Raw genomic sequence first — 18,464 nt, 5'->3', positions numbered from 1 at the left:
GAGATTTTATGCAACAAGTTCAAATTTTTATTGCAAAGCATTATTTCTGTAATCCTAATCATGTGCCTTAACAACACGTCCCCCCTGTTTTAATACACACACACATCTTTAAAAAGCATTTCTTTTAAGAAATGCCTGAGCAAACCAACTGGCACGTTAAGATTGTAGAAACTTTGCGTGAACCTTTTCAAACAACCCTGTAGCTCTGGGGCAAGTATATGTGTTTAAATTGTCAAACGTAAAGCAGTACAGGTCCTGACTAGACATTGTTTCAAACCCAATATGCTCACAGAAGCTGGAGATGTGTAAGAGTGTGGGATACCTTAGAGGAATGCAGCCTGTAGCTAAAGCCCACCAGTACCAGGAGAAAGATTCCTACTGCTTTTTGATGTGCTTCACATCAGGCTCTGAATGAAGTACGGTGCTGGTGGGCGGGAGCCTCTTGCTATTCAGAAATGCAATGGAAACTTAGGAATGTCAGGTCAAGTAAGTTGAGGCAGGAACCCAACATGTGCTTAAGGCGATACTGCTAGTGAGAAAAACAGCCCTTGTCCAAAGCAAGATTTTTTGTGGCCATAGGATATACCTGGGACTGGTATGGCTGAAAAATAAATTTGTGCATAACAGCAAAACTCTTTTTGTACAGCTGGATCAGCTCTGCTGTGCAGTTCAGCTCTGCAATGCTTGTAGCAACAACATGCAAGGGCTAACCTGAAGGGAAAGGACTGCAGCAGCATTCCTGTTTCAGTGCACATCAGCTGTGATCTAAGCCTGTGATGCCACCTGATATAAGTGTGGTCCCTGGACATGCTGTTTTGGGGTAGGATGCTTAAGTCACCTGTCAGACCATGTTAAAGTTTTATAGCCCAATGGAGCTCAGACTGGGAGCTGAGCCTGCCCAGAGCCCTCACAGTGTTGTTCTTGGGGGATAAAGTGAGCGTCTGCAGGCAGAGCAGGAGCGGCACAGTACGACAGGGCTCTAGCACCGTGAGCACATCCTTGCAGACAACTGCTTGTGCCACCTCCTTCTCCTGCACACCTCTATGCTTCTGGGTTGTCCAAATTTTCTGTAGTGGTTCCCACATTTCATTGCTATAACACGCTGAAAAAAGCATGTCAATGCTTTTATCCCTGCTGTTACAACTGAGGTGTTTTCTAGCCTTTGGGGTGGGATTGGACACCTGCTATAAACATCTAAACTTCAGTGTCTTCACCTGTGTCAGATCATAGTCAACACAGAGCCATCCGTGAGTGGAGGTGAGAGCACAGGCTGTCCGGAGAGGCAGTGGGAGTCCCTTTCAGGGTGATCTGTCCCCTTCTCTCAGCTCCACTGGCTGCAACAACCAGCCACCAACTGGCTGTAATAAGAGGTTACATACCAGGCTCACATCATTTAGGTGCCTAAATTTAACTGAATCCTGCCCTTGATCTGTGCAGTGTAGGTGTCTACAGCTGAGCTAGTCACCCTCGTTTCCCTTGACAGCCAACAGAGAGAAACAGGCATTTTTAGGGTGTGATTCATTTGACCTATTTTAGCTACTACTCTAGGATGAGGTAAAACCCTGTGCTTGACTAGCTCTCTGCTGACACCCACTTCCACTCCGCTGAATCACAGCCGGAGCGAGCGGCCGAGGCTGCCAGGGATGGCTGCCTCCCCAGCCCGGTCAGTGGGCTGCCTGCTGCGGGACCCCCGCTTGCTTGCGGGAGGGATGCTCAGTGAGGAGGACGCGCAGCCCCCCCGAGTGCTTCTTCAGCAAGAAGCCTGTGTCTCCGTGACCACGGCTGTGCCGTGTCCTCCCCCTGGCTCTTCCTAGCCAGCTCATCTCACCGCAACGTGTAACGAGTGGGCCTGGCGCTTGCAGCCGCTCGGTGGGAGGACACAGCCCTGCGGCCCCACGGTCTGCAAGCTCCCCACGCACCCTCCTTTGCAAAGTTCGGCGACTCGCCAGGGAATCGTGCTTCCCCTGGGCACCTCCTTTGGAAACTCACGCTGTTCGCTTTGTAATCCAGAGCTCTTTCTCTCTGGTCCTCCAAGAAAACCTAATGTTTGAAGGCTATTCTTGTTATTCGAAAAACAGCTCAAGCTTGTGCTTATTTATTTCCATGCAAGCTTAACATTGCAAAAGCTTTAAGAAAGCATCGGACTGCTGCCTCTCGAGCAGCGAACCTGCTTGCACTAAACAGCAGACCAGGCTATGGGCAGACCGTCAAATGGACCTGACTTCAAAGGACGCCTCGATGGCCACCTGTGCCTCAAGAGCAGATGAGCGCTGATGTGCGCATCGCCTGGAACCTTCCTTTTGATCGCACCCTGGTGATGGTGTTAGCACATCCCATTACCCTGCTCATGTTTTGTCCTCCGCAATTACCATTACTGTAATTAACACAGGCTCCGGTCACAGGTTATATTCATCTGGCAAGCTCAACGTAGGTTTTAACACTGAGAGCGAAAGCGAAATGTGTTTTCTGCAGATGTGTATGGCTGTGTTTTGACGGGAGCCATGTAAAGTCCTGAGATAAAATGAAGCAAATGCTGAACTGACGGCCCAGGGTGGCTTAGCTTTACAGTTCCTTGAAGGGGCTAACCTGTAAAGGAAGGGCAGGGTCACTCACTGTTGTCTTTTATTTCAGAAGACAAGATGAAAACACAGCAAACCCTCAACTCCATTTTTAAGCCTCCTTGAAAGGAGAGAGAAGCTGAGCCAAACTTACTGATAGCATCACCCCTCACAGAGCCCCAAGATATGTGGCTTTTACATGCAGTGCTTTCAGCCTGGGAGGGGTTGGGATAGATGATGGGAGACACTCTCCTCTGCCCCCACTTTACCCCCTCTCCAGGAAATTCCTGCCTCATGCAATTCAGTTGTAAGCTTTGTCGGCATTATTGTGAGTGAGCATTAGTAAGTTTTGCAGAGAGGGAGGCAAAGATATGCCCCACTTCACAGAGGGGCAATGAGAATGATTTCTGAGCAAAAACGCGTTTAGTGTTTCACACAAAAACCATCTCTGTAACTTTAGCCAGTGCTAAAGCCAGTGGGGATCTACAGAAGTTACTCCAGAAGCCTGGCAAATTGAGCAGAGAATAACAATAACGTTGCCATGGGACTTTAAGCCTGCCTCAGGATTGAACAGGGTATTCCAGCCTTTCCACAGATTAGGGTTAGCAGGAGGTGAATGGTTTTGGGTTCAGTTGTCCAGGGCTTTTCCATGAAAGGATCCTCATCTTGCTGTGTCCTCGGGCAGTTTCCTTTCCTTCTGTTGCCTGAAGGGCAGGGCTAGGCAGCTCATGATGACAATGCAGGAGCGGGACCTGCTCCTGCTGCCTTTATTTCCCCCTCTCCCGTTAGCTGTCACCCAGAGCCCAGGCTGGGTGGCTTGGCTGGGGCAGGAGAAGGACCATGCCGGTGTCCAGGGGAGTTGCTGCCTGCAGGGCTCTGCTGATGTCTTGAACACATCCCTGCAGAGGGGCATGGCTAACGCACAGGCTGCTGTAGGCCTGGGGGCTACACACCCAAGAGGGAGCTGCTCTGCTGCTTGTCCAGAGCTGGCCACTATGCAGTGTATCCTTGCCTTCAAGGAAAAGCGGTGTGTAAAGCTGTTGTCTGAGCTGTTGTCTGTGAAATGGGCTGCGTTCAGCCCTCAGTGACTTGAATACCCGACTCAGTCGCTGAGCACATCATTCCTGCTCACAGTGTTCTCAGCAGCAGGCCAAATTAGCCACCATCATGAGTACACACAGCTCTACCAGCTGCTGTAAATGTGCACGTCTTTTTGCCAGACATGAGTTTGGCTCTGTCACTGTCAGTATAAAATGCAGAAATTAGTTTCTAACTGTCAGCACCTGGAAAGACAAGCTGAGAGGTGCAAATCAAGCTTTACTCTTCTGTCTCTCTCCTGGTGGTGAGGACCAGCAATGGTCCTCCTGGCAGAGGTTTCGTGATTACCTGCCCAAGCATGCAGGCAAAAGAACAACGTCCAGTTCATTTTCATGTGGTTGCTCATTGTGTGAGAAGACTCCTGTTGTGAAGATTCCCGGTATCGTACAGTCATGTAGCTTGTGGCGACTGCAAGTGCCTTTGGCCATCCCAGTGCCACCCCACATAGATCATTAGCTGAGCAAACTAACTTCCAGCAGTGGTAGGCTATAACCCTTTAGACAGCCCTAATTTGAAGGGAGCGAAGCTTTGCCCATGCATGTTATAGATACCTACTGCTGTTTGCCTATAACTCTATGCTGTAATTATATACTGTAATGTTATATTTAGTTTTCATAAGAAGACACTAATAGCAGTGGAGGTGTACTGAGAAGCTGAGTCTAGACACATACAGTACACCAAAACCTTATTTAATACAGACAATCCAAGCTCTCAGCTGAATGCAAGATCATTAAATGCCTCTCAGGCTCTTCAGCACTCAATAGTAGTAGCGCTTTGCAAACATTAATGTAATTAAGCATCAAAAAACCCCTGTGAATTTGCATTTTACAAATGGAGGGCTGCAAGAAGGGAGATATGAAGCCACAGCTGTCAAAGGCCCACTGGTTGCACTGGTAAACTTGTGACAGCGAGGCCCAGACTTGCAGAAAGCCGATGCCAAAGGAAAGGTGGAGCCCAACTCTCCTTGGGGACATTCAGCTTTCCACCCATAGCAACCTACTCTTTCTGCAATTGCTTTCACCATACACTAGAAGCCTTACAGCCTCTGTGAAAATGGCAGGCGGACAAAGAAGTGTCAGTCCACAAGTCCATGCTCAGCCAGGAGGATGTAAGCCCCAAACAGATCCAGCATACTCCATTGCATGGTGTTCCTCAATGAGGCAATGCTGGGGAAGGGGAGGACAGGGCCTCTAACGATGTTGAGATCAATATTGACACTCCAACATACTGACTTCTTACTTCTGTGTTCATTTATGTGTCCCTGCAGATTACCTGCATGTTGTGGACATTCATATGTTCAAGGAGCCCCACGAGATCAACAAGCAGCAGCACCACACAGACAAGTACTACAACCCCAAGCTGATAGTGCGTCGGGGACAGCCTTTCCAAATCCAGATTGACTTCAACCGACCCTACAAGCCAGAGACGGACCAATTCTGGCTGGAGTATTTGATAGGTAAGTGCCTGGCAAAGGCTGTGTCATATCAGCAAAGTAAGGCTGAAGAGTCTCTCGTAAACAGGAACACAGCAGTACTTAATGGCTGGGTTTTTTCCTGTTATGATTGATAAACCATAAAAACAGTCTTAACCATAGGCAAGGAAGTGCTTCTCTAAACAGGGTCAGAATTGCTTGTGAGAGAAGGAGCAGTATTTGGGCTTTTTGTTTAGCAAGAAGTTGTACTTTATTGAGCTTTCAGAGTTATTTCTGGTTAATGCTGTATGGCAATGCTGAAAGGTAGGTGGAACGGGAAACATCTTTTATTAGTGTTTAGGAGATGCAGCGAGGAGGGGTCTGGTTTTTGAGGTGGGAGAGATGACTATGTATGAACTGGGATAAAAAAAAGTTGAGTACGCAAGGGGGTAAAATTACGCAGGGTGGAAGAACAGGAGGCCTTGCAACTTTGCAGCCTGCATTTACAGCCAACTTGGTAACAAGGGAGAAGGTTCGGAGATTATAGCTTTGGACCAGAGACTTACTCAGGGCCACATCAGAGGCTTTCTTGATTTACTGCAAAAAGAGCAAGAAAGCATTTTTCCTCTCACTCCGAGACCCTCATCAGAGACCCAGCTCCTAATACACCTGTTGACGTGTTGAAGGTACAGGACCAGAGAAGGGCATGACCTCGCTAGAGAAGGGGAAAAGCAAGCAACAGAGCAGGGCTTCCTGCTGTGTGCCAAAGATGGCCCCAACGAATGCTGCTCCCTACATCACAGCTCTGGGAAAGCCCCAGCTTCATCTAGAGTGATCTGGGAGTTTCTGTGTTAAGACGTCAATGTTCCCCTTATAAACTGTTTAAAGTAGGTTTGAATTGATGTTTTAATTTACTTTCCTGAGAGATGCAGTTCAGAAATTTGTAACATTGATTTTTTTCCACCATTGAGTTATGATGATGTGGCCATTTATTAGATTTGTTGCCTTTTAAAGCTAGATGGGCGTTTATCTCTTAAACATATGTGCAATGAAAAGGTTACTGTCTGCACGTTTTTTTTCATGGGTCTCTTCTTTCTAATTTAAATTAGGGTTGGGAGGCATGTTATGACAGTCCAGTGAATGATTGGCTGAACAGGCACAAGTGCCTTTAAAAATTTAATATGCATAAATATCATTAGTTCTTTGGGGATTTAATTAAATTCAAGACTGTTCCCTTAATCTTTATACATTTAAAACAAACAGCTGTAGCAAGAAGAAGTGGAAAATGGAACATTTGTTTTTTATTGCATCGTGTGCAGTTTGCATTTGTTTTAATCAGATATTCTATATTGGAAGAAGAAATTTAACACTTCTTTTGACGTTGCACAGTCCACTTAAGAGAACGTATTCACTTATTTTCCTGTTGCTCCTTCCTAACACATCTGTCCGTGGTTTGTACCTTGAATCCCTAAGCACGGATAAAAATCCCCTCATCCTCAGCCATGGTAGGAATGGGGTTAAACACAGCCTGAGCCAGGGGAGACTTTGCAAAAACTCAGCTCTGAATTATTACTTTGGAGTCAGCCCTGAGTCTGTGGTTGACTTCACCTTCTCATTCTTCACTGTTACTGTCCTTTCTGTGAAATGGGAATGGTAATGCTAATGTCCCATCTGTGGTGGCTGGCAATCAGCTGAAGGAAAGTGCTGCATATACAGGATAATATCAAATGCTATTGCCCTCCCCTGCTTTTTAAGTGTCTGCTTCTGTGAGCACCACTGCCCTCTTGCTACAAGGAATTTAGCTCACAGAGATTGAACTGGGAGAAGAGATGTTCAAGCTCCTCTTCTAGGAACTGGTTAATATTCAGTGCTCCACAAATCTTTCTCTTTATGCACATGTGGTGAAAACACAGTACGTTTGTTCTCAGATGCTAGCAACAGAAAGCAAAACAAAAACAGTCCGCAAAGGAGAAGGAAATTATTCAGAGATGATCTGCTTGGTTCTTGTTAATTCTCCTTCTCATGGCAAGTCCAGTGTTTAATGCCCTGAAGAGGAGAAAGAGATTTCTTGTACTTAGGAAAGGGCACTGAGTGCTCAAGGTTTCAGTGCTGTGCTCTCAAACCTTTTGTCACGGGCAGACATGGCAATTTTCATCCAGTTTTTTTCTGTTTGTCTGCCTGAAGAGCGGGCATTCACCTCTCGTAATGTCAGCTGCCCGAAAACCAGAGCCCAGTCCAAAAGCTGCTGCCTAGACTGCCTCTGTGCTCAGAGGAGGGAGGCAGGCAGCTCCAGGTGGCAGTTTAGCCCTGCTGTCTGAAAATGGGATGAACTCCCTTCTGGAGTTTTTGTCTTCCTCCGTTGACTCTCCCCCATAGACCAGGCTCTGACTTTAAGGTCACCGAAGACAGGGGAGGCGAGTCCTGCCCCTACCCTTGGGACTGTCGGGCAGGAGCTGCACCGAGGGACCGGCTCGGACAACAGCCGGACAGCGGAGGCAGCTTGGGCTCAGGGAAGCTTTTTGCACTGAAACAAGGAGTACGCTTCCTAGGAAAGTGCTGAGTTTGAGAGGTTAAAGTGATGGACACACAGAAATATTTGCAGGTTGTTGTAGAATGACCTTTCCGAGGAGCTCTCTGTGTGCCCGAGCAGCAGATTTCAAACAGTGCGGCAAAACTGTAAAATACCCTGGGTTGGAGGGACCTCTGGAGGTCTCCTCTCCAAGCCCTTGCTCAAAGCAGGTCCAGCTTGCTCCGGCTGCTCAGGGCCTTGCCCTAGAGACAGGTTTTGGGTGTCTCCAAGGGTCGGGAGGTTACCCCAAGCAATGTGAACCAGGCTACCCAGAGCTGTAGAATCTTTTGGGTGTTTCAAGGTGCTGTTCTCGTAAGGTACAAAGATACTTTTGGCAGGGACGGCTGGCCTTGGCTCCCAGGGAATTCAGCTGGAGCTGGGAAAACTCAACGTCTCTTTTTGCAGGGCTGTGCCTACAGTGAGGGCTGTTTATACAACAGCACCGTATAAAGCTATTCAGAAATGATTAGTTCCTAGCCCTGGAAATTTCCCAGCATTTATGTTAATCCATCACAGAATTTTTATCCATTAAAGACTAATTTTGCCTCTGAAAAATGTGACAATGGTAATGACTTGATCCTGTGTATGTGAAGAACTATTCTATTTCCTTTATTCCCTAAAATTTAGTTTTACTTTTCTTTTTTGCTCCTATTTTTGCTTCTTTTGCATCATTAAAAAGATGATTAATGAAGCAAGTAAAGCAAGTAGAAACTGCTTAATCCTTCTAATTGATAATGAATCAAGGATACCTGGGACAAATGCTTCTTGCGTCATGTCAAACTAGGTCTGAAACACTCACAGAACAATACTTGGTAACAATCTTTTTTAATCTACAGTCCATTTAAAGACCATTCACACAGAGTCTAGAATGGGCTAAATTGTATAAACAAATATAGATATACGTGTAAATATATAAATATTTCAGCCTAATCTTTTGAAAGTCATTTTTACTGAAATTCTTCTGCGATGGTTCCTTATGACTAAAGTCCTTTTTGCTTTAGCAGACTGTTTCCTGTAGAGTCACCATCGGTGAAACTAGCTGAAGTGCTAACATGTGAATTATTATAATTCAGTTTTGCACATAATGCTTCAGTAAATTAGGACCATACTTGTCTGCCAAAGTATGGAAAACAATGAATGTGCCAAAAAATCCACATGGAAAAATATCCACTTATAAAGAGTAATGGGATGTTATTCCAGTTCTCGTGCTGGACTGCAGCCCTGCCTCCGTACCTGTGGTTTGGGAGCTGCTCCATCACCACATATTTCCTTCCTCTCAGCCCACTTCCTGGCTTTAATGAGAGGAAAGGTGAGCATCACCCCTTGGGAAATACTTATTTTATTGGCCTGGGGTTGAGATGAAAGAGCCACAAGAGAAGCGTAGATGCTGTGCTTACATCCAGTTTCCCACAGCGGGAACAAATTCAGTTTGCTTGGAGCCCCAGGGAGCCCGGAGGAGCCAGTGACTCCTTCACCCATCCATCTTGATCTCTCCTGACTACTGCCTTCATGGTGATGGGGATACTTCGTGTTGCTCTTGGCTTTCCACAGTGTGTTGGGCTCAGCCTGGCTGAGCACGGCTCCCACACCTGTGGCAGCCAGTTTGGCATGAGTGCTGCAAAGTTTCCACAGTCACTGCTGCGCTGGCAGTGATTCCTCTGAAAAGCAGATGTATGATTAGATGGGCTTATACGGCATTCAATCTTGCTTTTAGTAGTAGTTTCCTGTACATGGCTGTAAATCCTAGAGTGGTTGATGAGTTTATATAGTGCATCCTTACTCTAATGATATATTTCCCCACATCCTCATAAATTGTTGTCTATTTGTATTTTTCTTAAATGGCTTCATAAATCCATATATATTGGTCTAGCCCTAAATATAATTATGAACGTTTTATTCATTGGCAGACTTCTGGAATGATCATAAATCCCAGTCCTCCAGGCTACTATCACCTTTCCACATGTGTGCACGCGTGGACACCCACTCACCCGCCCATATGCGCTCCTCAGGCTTCTATAAATCATTGGCTTTTGGCCTGAGATGAGAGCAGAGACTTACTGCTCCTTTTTCTACAGTCTTCCCAGGCCTGCTCCAGAGGAATAGTTATAAACACATGAAAGCAGCTAAGAACATAAAGATGTTAGAGCTGATCCCGTAGGGCTTATTTAAGTGACACCAAATTCCCACTTATAGTCAGAGTACAACTAAACAACCAGGGGTCCGATTCAGCACACCCATGCCAGAATCAGTGGTGCTCTTCATGCTGTCCTACAGTGTCCACAGCCTTTTCCTAATTTCACAGCAGTGTTGGGACATGGGTTATTCCGGGAGAGTTAAGGTTTTGTTCCTTTTGTCAGGCAGTAAATCTGTCTTAGTTGGAAGTATTGCTACCCCTGCTGTCATTTGCCCTCAGCAGCTCTGGGGCAGGGCAGGTGGTAGCTAATGGAGTGGCTGGGACATGAGGTGTCCCCTGGCACCTCGGATGGGATGTTGAGCTGACTTCTGCCTCTGGGAAAAAGTTGCTTGTTGGAAAAAGTTGGATCTTGAGTTTTTTAGGAGCCTTCTCGGCATTATACGAAGGTAACTAACTCTGGTGCTGGGGGCAAACACTTTTGGTGTTGATACATAACCAACATTGAGAGTTTATTGAATCACTATATGCTTGTTTAATAAAAAACTACAAAAATTGAGCAAAGATACAGAAACACCTGATGGACTATACATGAAGTCCCATTCTGGGGGAGAAAGAATAATTTATTAGCAGTGGAACACATTTCCCAGAGACTGACTCCAGACAGAGAAGAGACCTGTTTGCCAGCTCTTAGCAAACAACAAACCTCTCCACTTTCTGAACAAAGACATTGGGGTATTTTTTTCCTCCCCTCTGGAATTCCCAGCCAGGCCCCAGAGGAGCAGAGAGGAGGGAGTCCCTCGAGGTACTCCATGAATGCAGTATTTCATGCAAAGGAATCTTTATCTTTATTATGCTCTCCTTTTGCACTGCTGCAGCAGCATCAAGTGGCACATAAAATCTAGCTGTATTTTTTAATGGTTTTAATAGCTAAGGTGGGTGACTCTGATGTGTGTTTTACAACTGTAGAGTAGTAGAAACATTCACTCCTGGGAAAGAGTGGTCAGATGTTAAGGTTTCCTATCTAGAGCCATGAGTAACAATTATCTCAAGATATTCCAGTTTCCTACATTACCAAATTCGTATGCAGCACTTGTGAAGGCAATGGAATTTGAGGGTGGGAGGGACCCAGATGTGATATTAAAGCAGAGGTTTAAGGACACTACTGTTTTTTACAAAAATTTGTTTCTCCTTCTTGCTTGTTTTGATTGTTTGGGATTTTATTAGAGCATTTCTTCTCTTTCTTTTTTCTTTGTTTTACTTTTTCTTCTTTTTCTCTGTTTTTTCTCTCTCTCCCTTCCTTCTCTTCCTCCTTCTCCTCCTTTTGTCCTCCTTTTCTCCTCCTCCTTCTCTTCTTCTTTCTCCTCTTCTTTCTCTTCTTCTTTCTCCTCTTCTTTCTCTTCTTCTTTCTCTTCTTCTTTCTCCTCTTTCTCTTCTTCCTTCTCTTCTTCCTTCTCTTCCTTTCTCTCCTTTCTCTCCTTTTTCCTTTCCTGACATTTGTTGTAGTTATTCACAGTGATTCCTAAGGCATGGTCCTAGTATGCTAACACCCATCCCCAGGCTGCTTGCTACAATAAGGCTTACTTCTGCTACACAGCTATTGTACTTGGGGCTTCCAGCTCAAATTTGTTTATCAACCTGTCACAATTATTATACTTCTAGGGCTGGTATTGAAATAGATTCTTTACCCTTTGTACGAAAGAGTGTATGTAGGTAAAACAAATGAACCTAACAACAAATTTGTTAACCTTCCTGTGTGTAATGTATATCCCAAAGGGAGACAGATTCCTTAACTCCTTTAAAAAACAATCTTCTAAGGATGGTTCCAAAAAGACTATTGAGAAATAGCTTTGTTCACTTCCCTCTCTTCTGAAGTATCCTACTTCCATCAGGGAGGAAACGTCCTCTGAAGCTCACTATACTTCTAATCTCTGTGCTACCAAATTTTCCCTCCTCCCTGCTGAAAGTAAAACATCTACTCAATGGTGTAGGGCCTATCCAAGAGCACCCATCAGTCTCTCGCTGGCTGTGCTACCAGCACGGTGCTAACTCAGCAGCGGCATTTAAGAGCTGTGTAATGCACGCACATGTACAGCAATGTGTATGTCCATTGGCGATCAAGGGAAAAACTAAACTAGATGGAGACAGGGACTTCTAGGGACTGGCCAGGGGAGGAGGAGGAGAAGGAGCATCATCTGAGGAAGCCCTGGTCCCCGTTAGTCACTTGTAAGGAACAGCAGCAGAAGGAGGAGCGCTCGTGTTTTGCCAGCTGAACTTGCTGTACCTATCTCTTGCTCTCCCTCTGTTGCTGTAAATCCCTCTCTGGTGTGGCAGTTTTACCCAGAATTAAATATAGCTTGCCTCTGTGCCTGATGGGCCTGGAGCTGACATGCTAAGGAGCTAAAGCATATGTTAAAAATAACTCACTTTGAATGCATGTGTGTGTGGCCACAGTTCTGTGGTTTAGATGGCCCATTCTTTTGCTGCTGCGTAAATAGGCTTTGGCAAGCTTTAACAAACACTGCACTCTGCTTTTTGCCCCTGTAAAGTGTGTGTGTGTGTGGCAGGGGGCATCCCATACATACCCACATCCACACACGCTTCAGTCAGGGTGCATTTTGCCATGTAGACCTTCACTCATGTTTATTTACTTTCAAAGCCTTGTGATACAGCACTGAGAGAGACCTGAGCTCCTTTTATAGGGACAATAGCTATTTTGCTCCTCTTTTCCTGCATGCCTGGAAACCCCAGGAGATGTAGAGCTCAGCTGAACTGTAACTGAAGTGAGAAGGAGCTTTAGGAGCCGAGCTTGGATAGCTACAGAAACCAAGGTGGGATAAGAAAAGATAAGAAAGAAGTATCAAAGGGTTGCAGGCCAGTGCAGTGTGCAGCAGGGGAAATAGGTATGTTTGTGCCATTAAACCTTCTGTACAAGGGAGGTTTCTGTAAAAATAGTGTCTTCTGGCAGTTTCATAGCTCAGTACCTAGTATTGAAATGCAGAGAATTAAAGGCCCATGAAAGAGGGTCACTGTCAATTCTCTCCTGTCCTATCCTACCTTGAAGGCAAGATAGTCAGCAGCCCTCGTTCAGTGCCTGATATTTTCTAAGCTGCAAAAGGAGCCCATAAAAAATTCACCCTGTGCCTGGTGGTAACAGTGCAGCGACCTCCAGGATTTCTGAGTTCTCAGGCTGGATTTTCCCATTTCCATGTGCTGTTAGAGCAGACAGGGACATCCCAACAGCATGATGTCATGCAACGACTTTGTCTTTCACGGAGCAATTGGCTGTGAAATGTCCTCGTGTGAGGGCCAGGGCCTCTTACACCCAAAGCAGACGTGAGCATCGGGGAGTGAGGCAACCACAAAGAACTGGCTGTGGAGCGTGGTTCAGGCTGCCAACTCCTGGAGCAAACCAGAGCAGGAGAGATCCTGAGCCAGCTGATGCTGCTGGCAGAAGCACCCTCCTGTCAGCATAAAAAGAGTTTATCTTATCTTGTCTACATGGCTCCTGGTCCTGATGTGCACCCAAACACCCTCCTGCCTCTCTGTGGGTTGGGTTAGCACCAGAGACCCTGCAGAGAGTGCTCTGCCAGGCCTTCACCGGCTTTTGGTAATGAGTCTTTGGGTAACATTGAATCTTCTTCCTTAGAGACTCTAACCCAGAGAATGAAATCACCACTGCATGTTATCCCTTCTGAGAAAGGGCTGACACTACAGATATCCCAGCTATGAGCCCAAATGGGCCCTACTTTTCCACTGCAGCTAGAAATACGTGCTCAAGATGTAGATAAAAGTCAAATGGCCAAGCCGTCCTGAGAGGACTTCCCTACAATGTTGATAAACCTTAACATGTAATGCCAAAGTTACTCAGCTTTATAGCGCTCTAGTATCAAGACAACAGATGTGCGTATATGAGACTAGTGTGGCTGGTGCTGTCAGGTGTCTAGATGTGCGATTACAATTCAGCTCCACAAGCTCCTGTCAGAAGTAACAATTCCCTTGCTCTTCCATTTGCATTTCGGTTTTTGTTTCAGAAGATTAGGGAACTTGTCCTCTCTTCAAATAAAACACTGGAAATTGCTCACTATGCTCTTGAGGGCTCTGCCCATCTTTCCAGGCTTCCTCGTGGGTTCAGGCTTTATGCAACCATTAGCGAGCACTGAACCCTACTCCCTGTCAGAAGCAAACAATGTTCTCTTGTGTTTATTGTTTATAACATCTGCAAATTATCCTGACTTCTAGGATGTTCCTTCCCTGGCATCTCTGCTCTGCCTGCAGGGATGCAGGCAATACCCCAGAGCACCTTCCCCTCATGGGTGAGCAAGATAATGCAGTGACCTCTCTCTCACAGCGTGGGAGCAGCTGTGTGGGGCATGCAAGGACTCTGGGCTGAAAGGACCTTGTATACTCCTCAGCAGCAGCTACGGGTTCTCCCTTGTCAAGCGACAGGCACATTAGGGTGTCTTGTGGCTTTGCATGCAAAAGGGACCCCTGTTTGGAAGGGTAAATGGAATTTTGCATGTTAGGGCTTCAGAAAAGTGAGAATACCAGAGGGTTGGTACTTTGCTGAACCTGCTATGAGGTGGCAGTGATGGGGTTTCCATAAGGATGTCTTGCAAAGGCCTCATAGCCTCTTTGAGATCCTATCTGGTTCCTACAGGCAGGTTTACTGGGGAGTGGTTCTGCAGCCTCCCCATGTGCACGTGGTGTGCATGGACATGGTGGTGCCAAGTTCCTGCCAGAGCACAGCTCCTTCTGTCCCCAACAGGCTCCTACACTGATGTGCACCTTCCAGTGAAGATAACAATGTCAGTTCCTAACCACATTAAAATAGTAATTTCTCCCTCCTCCCACTTTTCTGAAGGAGGCAAGGGAGGTATTTTTAAAAGTAGCACTTGTTAATGGTTTTCAGGGATGTCAGTTCAATTACTTGGTTTGCTCTGCTGCTTTGTTTGCATGGACTGCTTTTTAAAAAAAAACAATTATGTCAAAACTAGAGGTAAAATATCAACAGTAGAGGCAAGCTGGGTCATACCCAGTTGCACAACAAAGGACAAGAATATGTTCAGCTCTCAGATCACAATTGTTAGCAGGCGCAAGACTCTCATCTCTGTTACCTCTATAGGCTTTTCTCTCTAGACTGGCTTTCCTTTGATGGCTTATATTTGAAGTGTCCAGTGCTTTATCTTCTAGTGTTTTCTATTGATTTTGCTCTCTTATTCTAGTCCTATTTTCTTCTGTAGATCTTTCCCTTCTGTTGCATCCCTCACTGATCTGAATGGATTTCATGGGTTACAGCAACCCTGGCCGACAAAGTGGGCCATTTATGCGCACTGAACATCTGCAAAATGGAAATTCGTGTGCACCAAATAATCTCTTGGATGAAGCACAATAGCTCCAGATTTCTTAGAAACACGGATGTTGTGGCAGCTCACAAGCTTCAGATTCAAAGCTGGAGTTGTCCTTTCCCAAAATGTAGCAGTGTTCAGATCTGGGATTATCTCTACATCAGCTGTATAAAAATAAGCAAGCAGGAAAATCAACGCCCTTGTGAGTTTAATTTTGTTCTTAAACAGTAGGAATGAAAAATATAGAAGTCTGTCTCTCTGTCTGCCATCGTTGCTTTTCATTACCCTATTTTTGAAAGAGAGAGTCTGACTTTCAGCCTAAAATGTAAAACAAAGAATAGATTTGAGAATGAGATAAGGAACTCAGCCTTCTCACAAGTGTCTATTCTGTCTATACTGCTGGTTGGCTTCCAGATACAGTTTGGCTCTACGTCAGGCTCAAAGGGTGGATCCTCACATATAACTTTGAATCCTGGCAGTGTACATGTTTACATGTAGCCTATCTGTCTAGATGCTTTTTACAGTTGGCAGAGTAAAACAGGCTTCTCTGGGGTGTGATTTGTCTTACTATGAGGTAGACTATTACGTGCAATACTTTGGAGGTGTGTCATACTTTAGGACCCATTGCTTGCAGAGGAAGTTTGGTTATCCAGCCCAGATACGCTCATCTGTACTTTGGATATCCAGAGCTGGTTCCCACTCTGTCCATGAGGAGTGGACGCTTGGGAAGAACTGAGCTTAGGTATCTGCAGGTGGACTGACTTTTATTTTCTCCATCTGTGTGAGCTTGCATGAAAGAGTGCTTGGTCTCTGCTTGTCAGCGCAGTAGTGCAGTGAGAAGAACAAGGTTCTGCTCTGCTAAAGAGACCCAAAGCCTGTGTCTGTGCCCCAGTGGGCACTTGCGTGCTAGCGACGAGGGTGGTGGGTGCATCTGAAGTGGGGAAAGGGCTCTTACCTAAACTTAACAACAACGTAGCTGTCACCAAGGCAAGGAGCAAACTGGAGCGCAGCTTGCTGCACTAGGATAAACAGTGGTGAGCAAGGAAAGTGGGGACAGCCCCTGCTCATGCTGCCCGGGCTACACTCCTGGCAGTGCCCAAGCCAGCAAGACTGAAGCTTTCTGGAGTGAGACAGGTTGGGGTGTCTGCACAGGCTGCCTGCTGGGAGGTGTTGCATGTATTCGTGTGGCTGTACTGCCAAGCGACCAGGCACTGTGTGAAGCAATGAGGGAGGGAGGTGGTTTCCACCCACTAAAAACTTGCCACCTCTGTTGAAAATAAGATAAAGGAATAGAGGACTGCCAGGAAACGAAGAAACGGTCAAAACAAGGTGAACCTCTTCACCTCTCTCTCCAGGTCGCTACCCACAGCAAAACAAAGGCACCTACATCCCGATCCTAGTAGGTGATGTGCAGAAACCTGGAGAGTGGGGAGCCAAGATTACCCACAAGGAGAACAACTCCATTCGCTTGTCCATCATGTCCTCTGCCACCTGCATCGTTGGGAAATTTCGCCTGTACGTTGCTGTCTGGACTCCCTTTGGCATCCTCCGGACACACAGAAACTCTGCGACTGACACTTATATCCTGTTCAATCCCTGGTGCCAGCGTAAGTACCTTCTCAGAGTCAAAGGTTCACATTTTCTGCTGGTGGGCTCATCGGGTTTTGGGAGGGGGTGGGCCAGGAAGGGGAGCTTGGTAGCGAGGAGGTTGGAGGGAGGCCAATTTGGATCTGGAAATTACACAGTAACTCTGCCAAGAGGCAAGTCTTTCAGGCTGGGGAATAGCCCTGCATGAGTGGGACTCCATGCTGCAGACCTGTGCCTGTGCTGTAGCTGCTGTCTGCAGTTTTATGAGACCAAGCCTGGGTTTACCAGCTCAGGCAGCATGATAATGCTCCATTTCTAGTAGTAAATATACTCCGAGGCTTTGCTTCGACTTCAGTGGGCATCAGTGTGAGCCTCCTGCCTGCGTGTGTGTGCCTTAAACTGACGAGTCAATACAGGCGTGTTTTTTTCCAGGATTTGGTGTGCGGCAGGATGTGGCAGCATCCCATACTCTGTTGAGTTACATTGCTGATTGCCACATTTAGGATTGAACATCTGCAGCCGAAAGCCTGCAGGAATTCAATGGGAGCTGCTGCTCCTGCACAGGTTGGATGGCATCAGCCGCTGTGGCATCACTGGTGGTGCCTTCCCGCCGCTACACGATATTTGCCCTTATAACTACCCCTTTAGTGGTGACTAATCACCAGCAACCCTGTCCTCTGTGAGGAACAGAACATTTTGCAAATAAGCCTTTTTTTATAATCCAGTGGGTTGAAGAACAATTTATTTTTTTTAAATCTCCCTGGATCCTGGCTAAAATCAGCGCTTATGCTGGCAGAATTGTATTTTACCTAATGAACTCCATGTGTGGCTTTAAGGAGAGCGCAAGGAGAACCAGAGATGTTTGGCTCAGCCTATTGACAGGCTATAGCACTGTGTCTGAGCTTCTGACACTTGTAAGGCTCCAAGTCATATATATTGCTATATATTTAGGTCACCAGTTAACTTCAATATTCTCCCACTACCCTCCTTCATCTTTCAATTTTTTTACCAGAGTATTTGCATCAAATAATCCCGTACGAAAGAAGGGCCATCCTATCGAGTGACGAGTAAGTTTAGTGTTATTAATAGAGTCCATTATTCAGCTGCACTACTGTCAGTACATCGAATGATTTGTGCTGAATTCATTACGTGCCCCTGGTCCAAGGGAATATAAGCAATGATTAGCTTATGCATTATTTAGAAAGATATATGTTAATGCTGAGTAAAGCAGAGTTAGTTAAGCGGGAACAGGAGGGAAGGGCAGGGCCCAAGGCCCCACAACACAGTGAGATACTTCTGAAAGCAGTATAGAGGTAGGTACATTAGAGCAGCACGCTAAGAGTTTAGTCTGGGAGAGGAGGGACAGTGTGTAACAGAAAGAGAAGAATCATTGCCAGAGATATGACCCACTGGTGAGCAGACAAAACTGCTCAAGGTTTGTGAAGGCATCATCGGTCTGTCACAGCACCAGCTAGGGAGGTGCGATTCTCCACCCCAAGTTAGAGCATCCCTTGGCTTTAGTCCTATCGTAACAGCCAGTTTGTTAGCCAGCACGGTGACTGTAGTGGCTCAGCACCTCCTTGGAAAGGGATAAACCTCAAAGAAAAAGCTTCTTAAATTGCTTCAGGTTGCCTCATGACTAGCACACAACTAGCTAGGGCTGCATGCAGCCCTAATGTGGAGAAAAAATGCAATGTGGGGGCTTGACTACCCCACTGTGGTGTGACTGGGAGCACACAGGCTGATTCCAGGTGCTGGTCAG

General features: G+C 46.1%; 1 protein-coding gene across 5 annotated transcripts in view; it reads left to right on the top strand.

Annotated features, from left to right (window-relative positions):
• The window catches only part of F13A1 (coagulation factor XIII A chain), a 64,717-nt gene that overhangs the window by 5,314 nt on the left and 40,939 nt on the right, over nt 1–18,464 (top strand). For 3 of the 5 annotated variants that reach the window (XM_030041928.2, XM_030041923.2, XM_030041930.2), the window contains exons 3-4: nt 4,924–5,112; nt 16,471–16,722. In XM_030041928.2, coding sequence (XP_029897788.1) covers nt 4,924–5,112; nt 16,471–16,722 — 441 coding nt within the window. Of the gene's footprint in view, nt 1–646; nt 821–4,923; nt 5,113–15,015; nt 15,318–16,470; nt 16,723–18,464 lie in introns of those variants that run through there. The other 2 variants (XM_041118289.1, XM_041118290.1) reach the window with 2 other exon arrangements.

The sequence above is a fragment of the Aquila chrysaetos genome, chromosome 18 (genome assembly GCF_900496995.4).
Source record: "Aquila chrysaetos chrysaetos chromosome 18, bAquChr1.4, whole genome shotgun sequence".
NCBI lineage: Eukaryota > Metazoa > Chordata > Aves > Accipitriformes > Accipitridae > Aquila > Aquila chrysaetos.
Note: the sequence above shows the minus strand (reverse complement) of the source record. Positions and strands in the feature narration are given on the sequence as shown.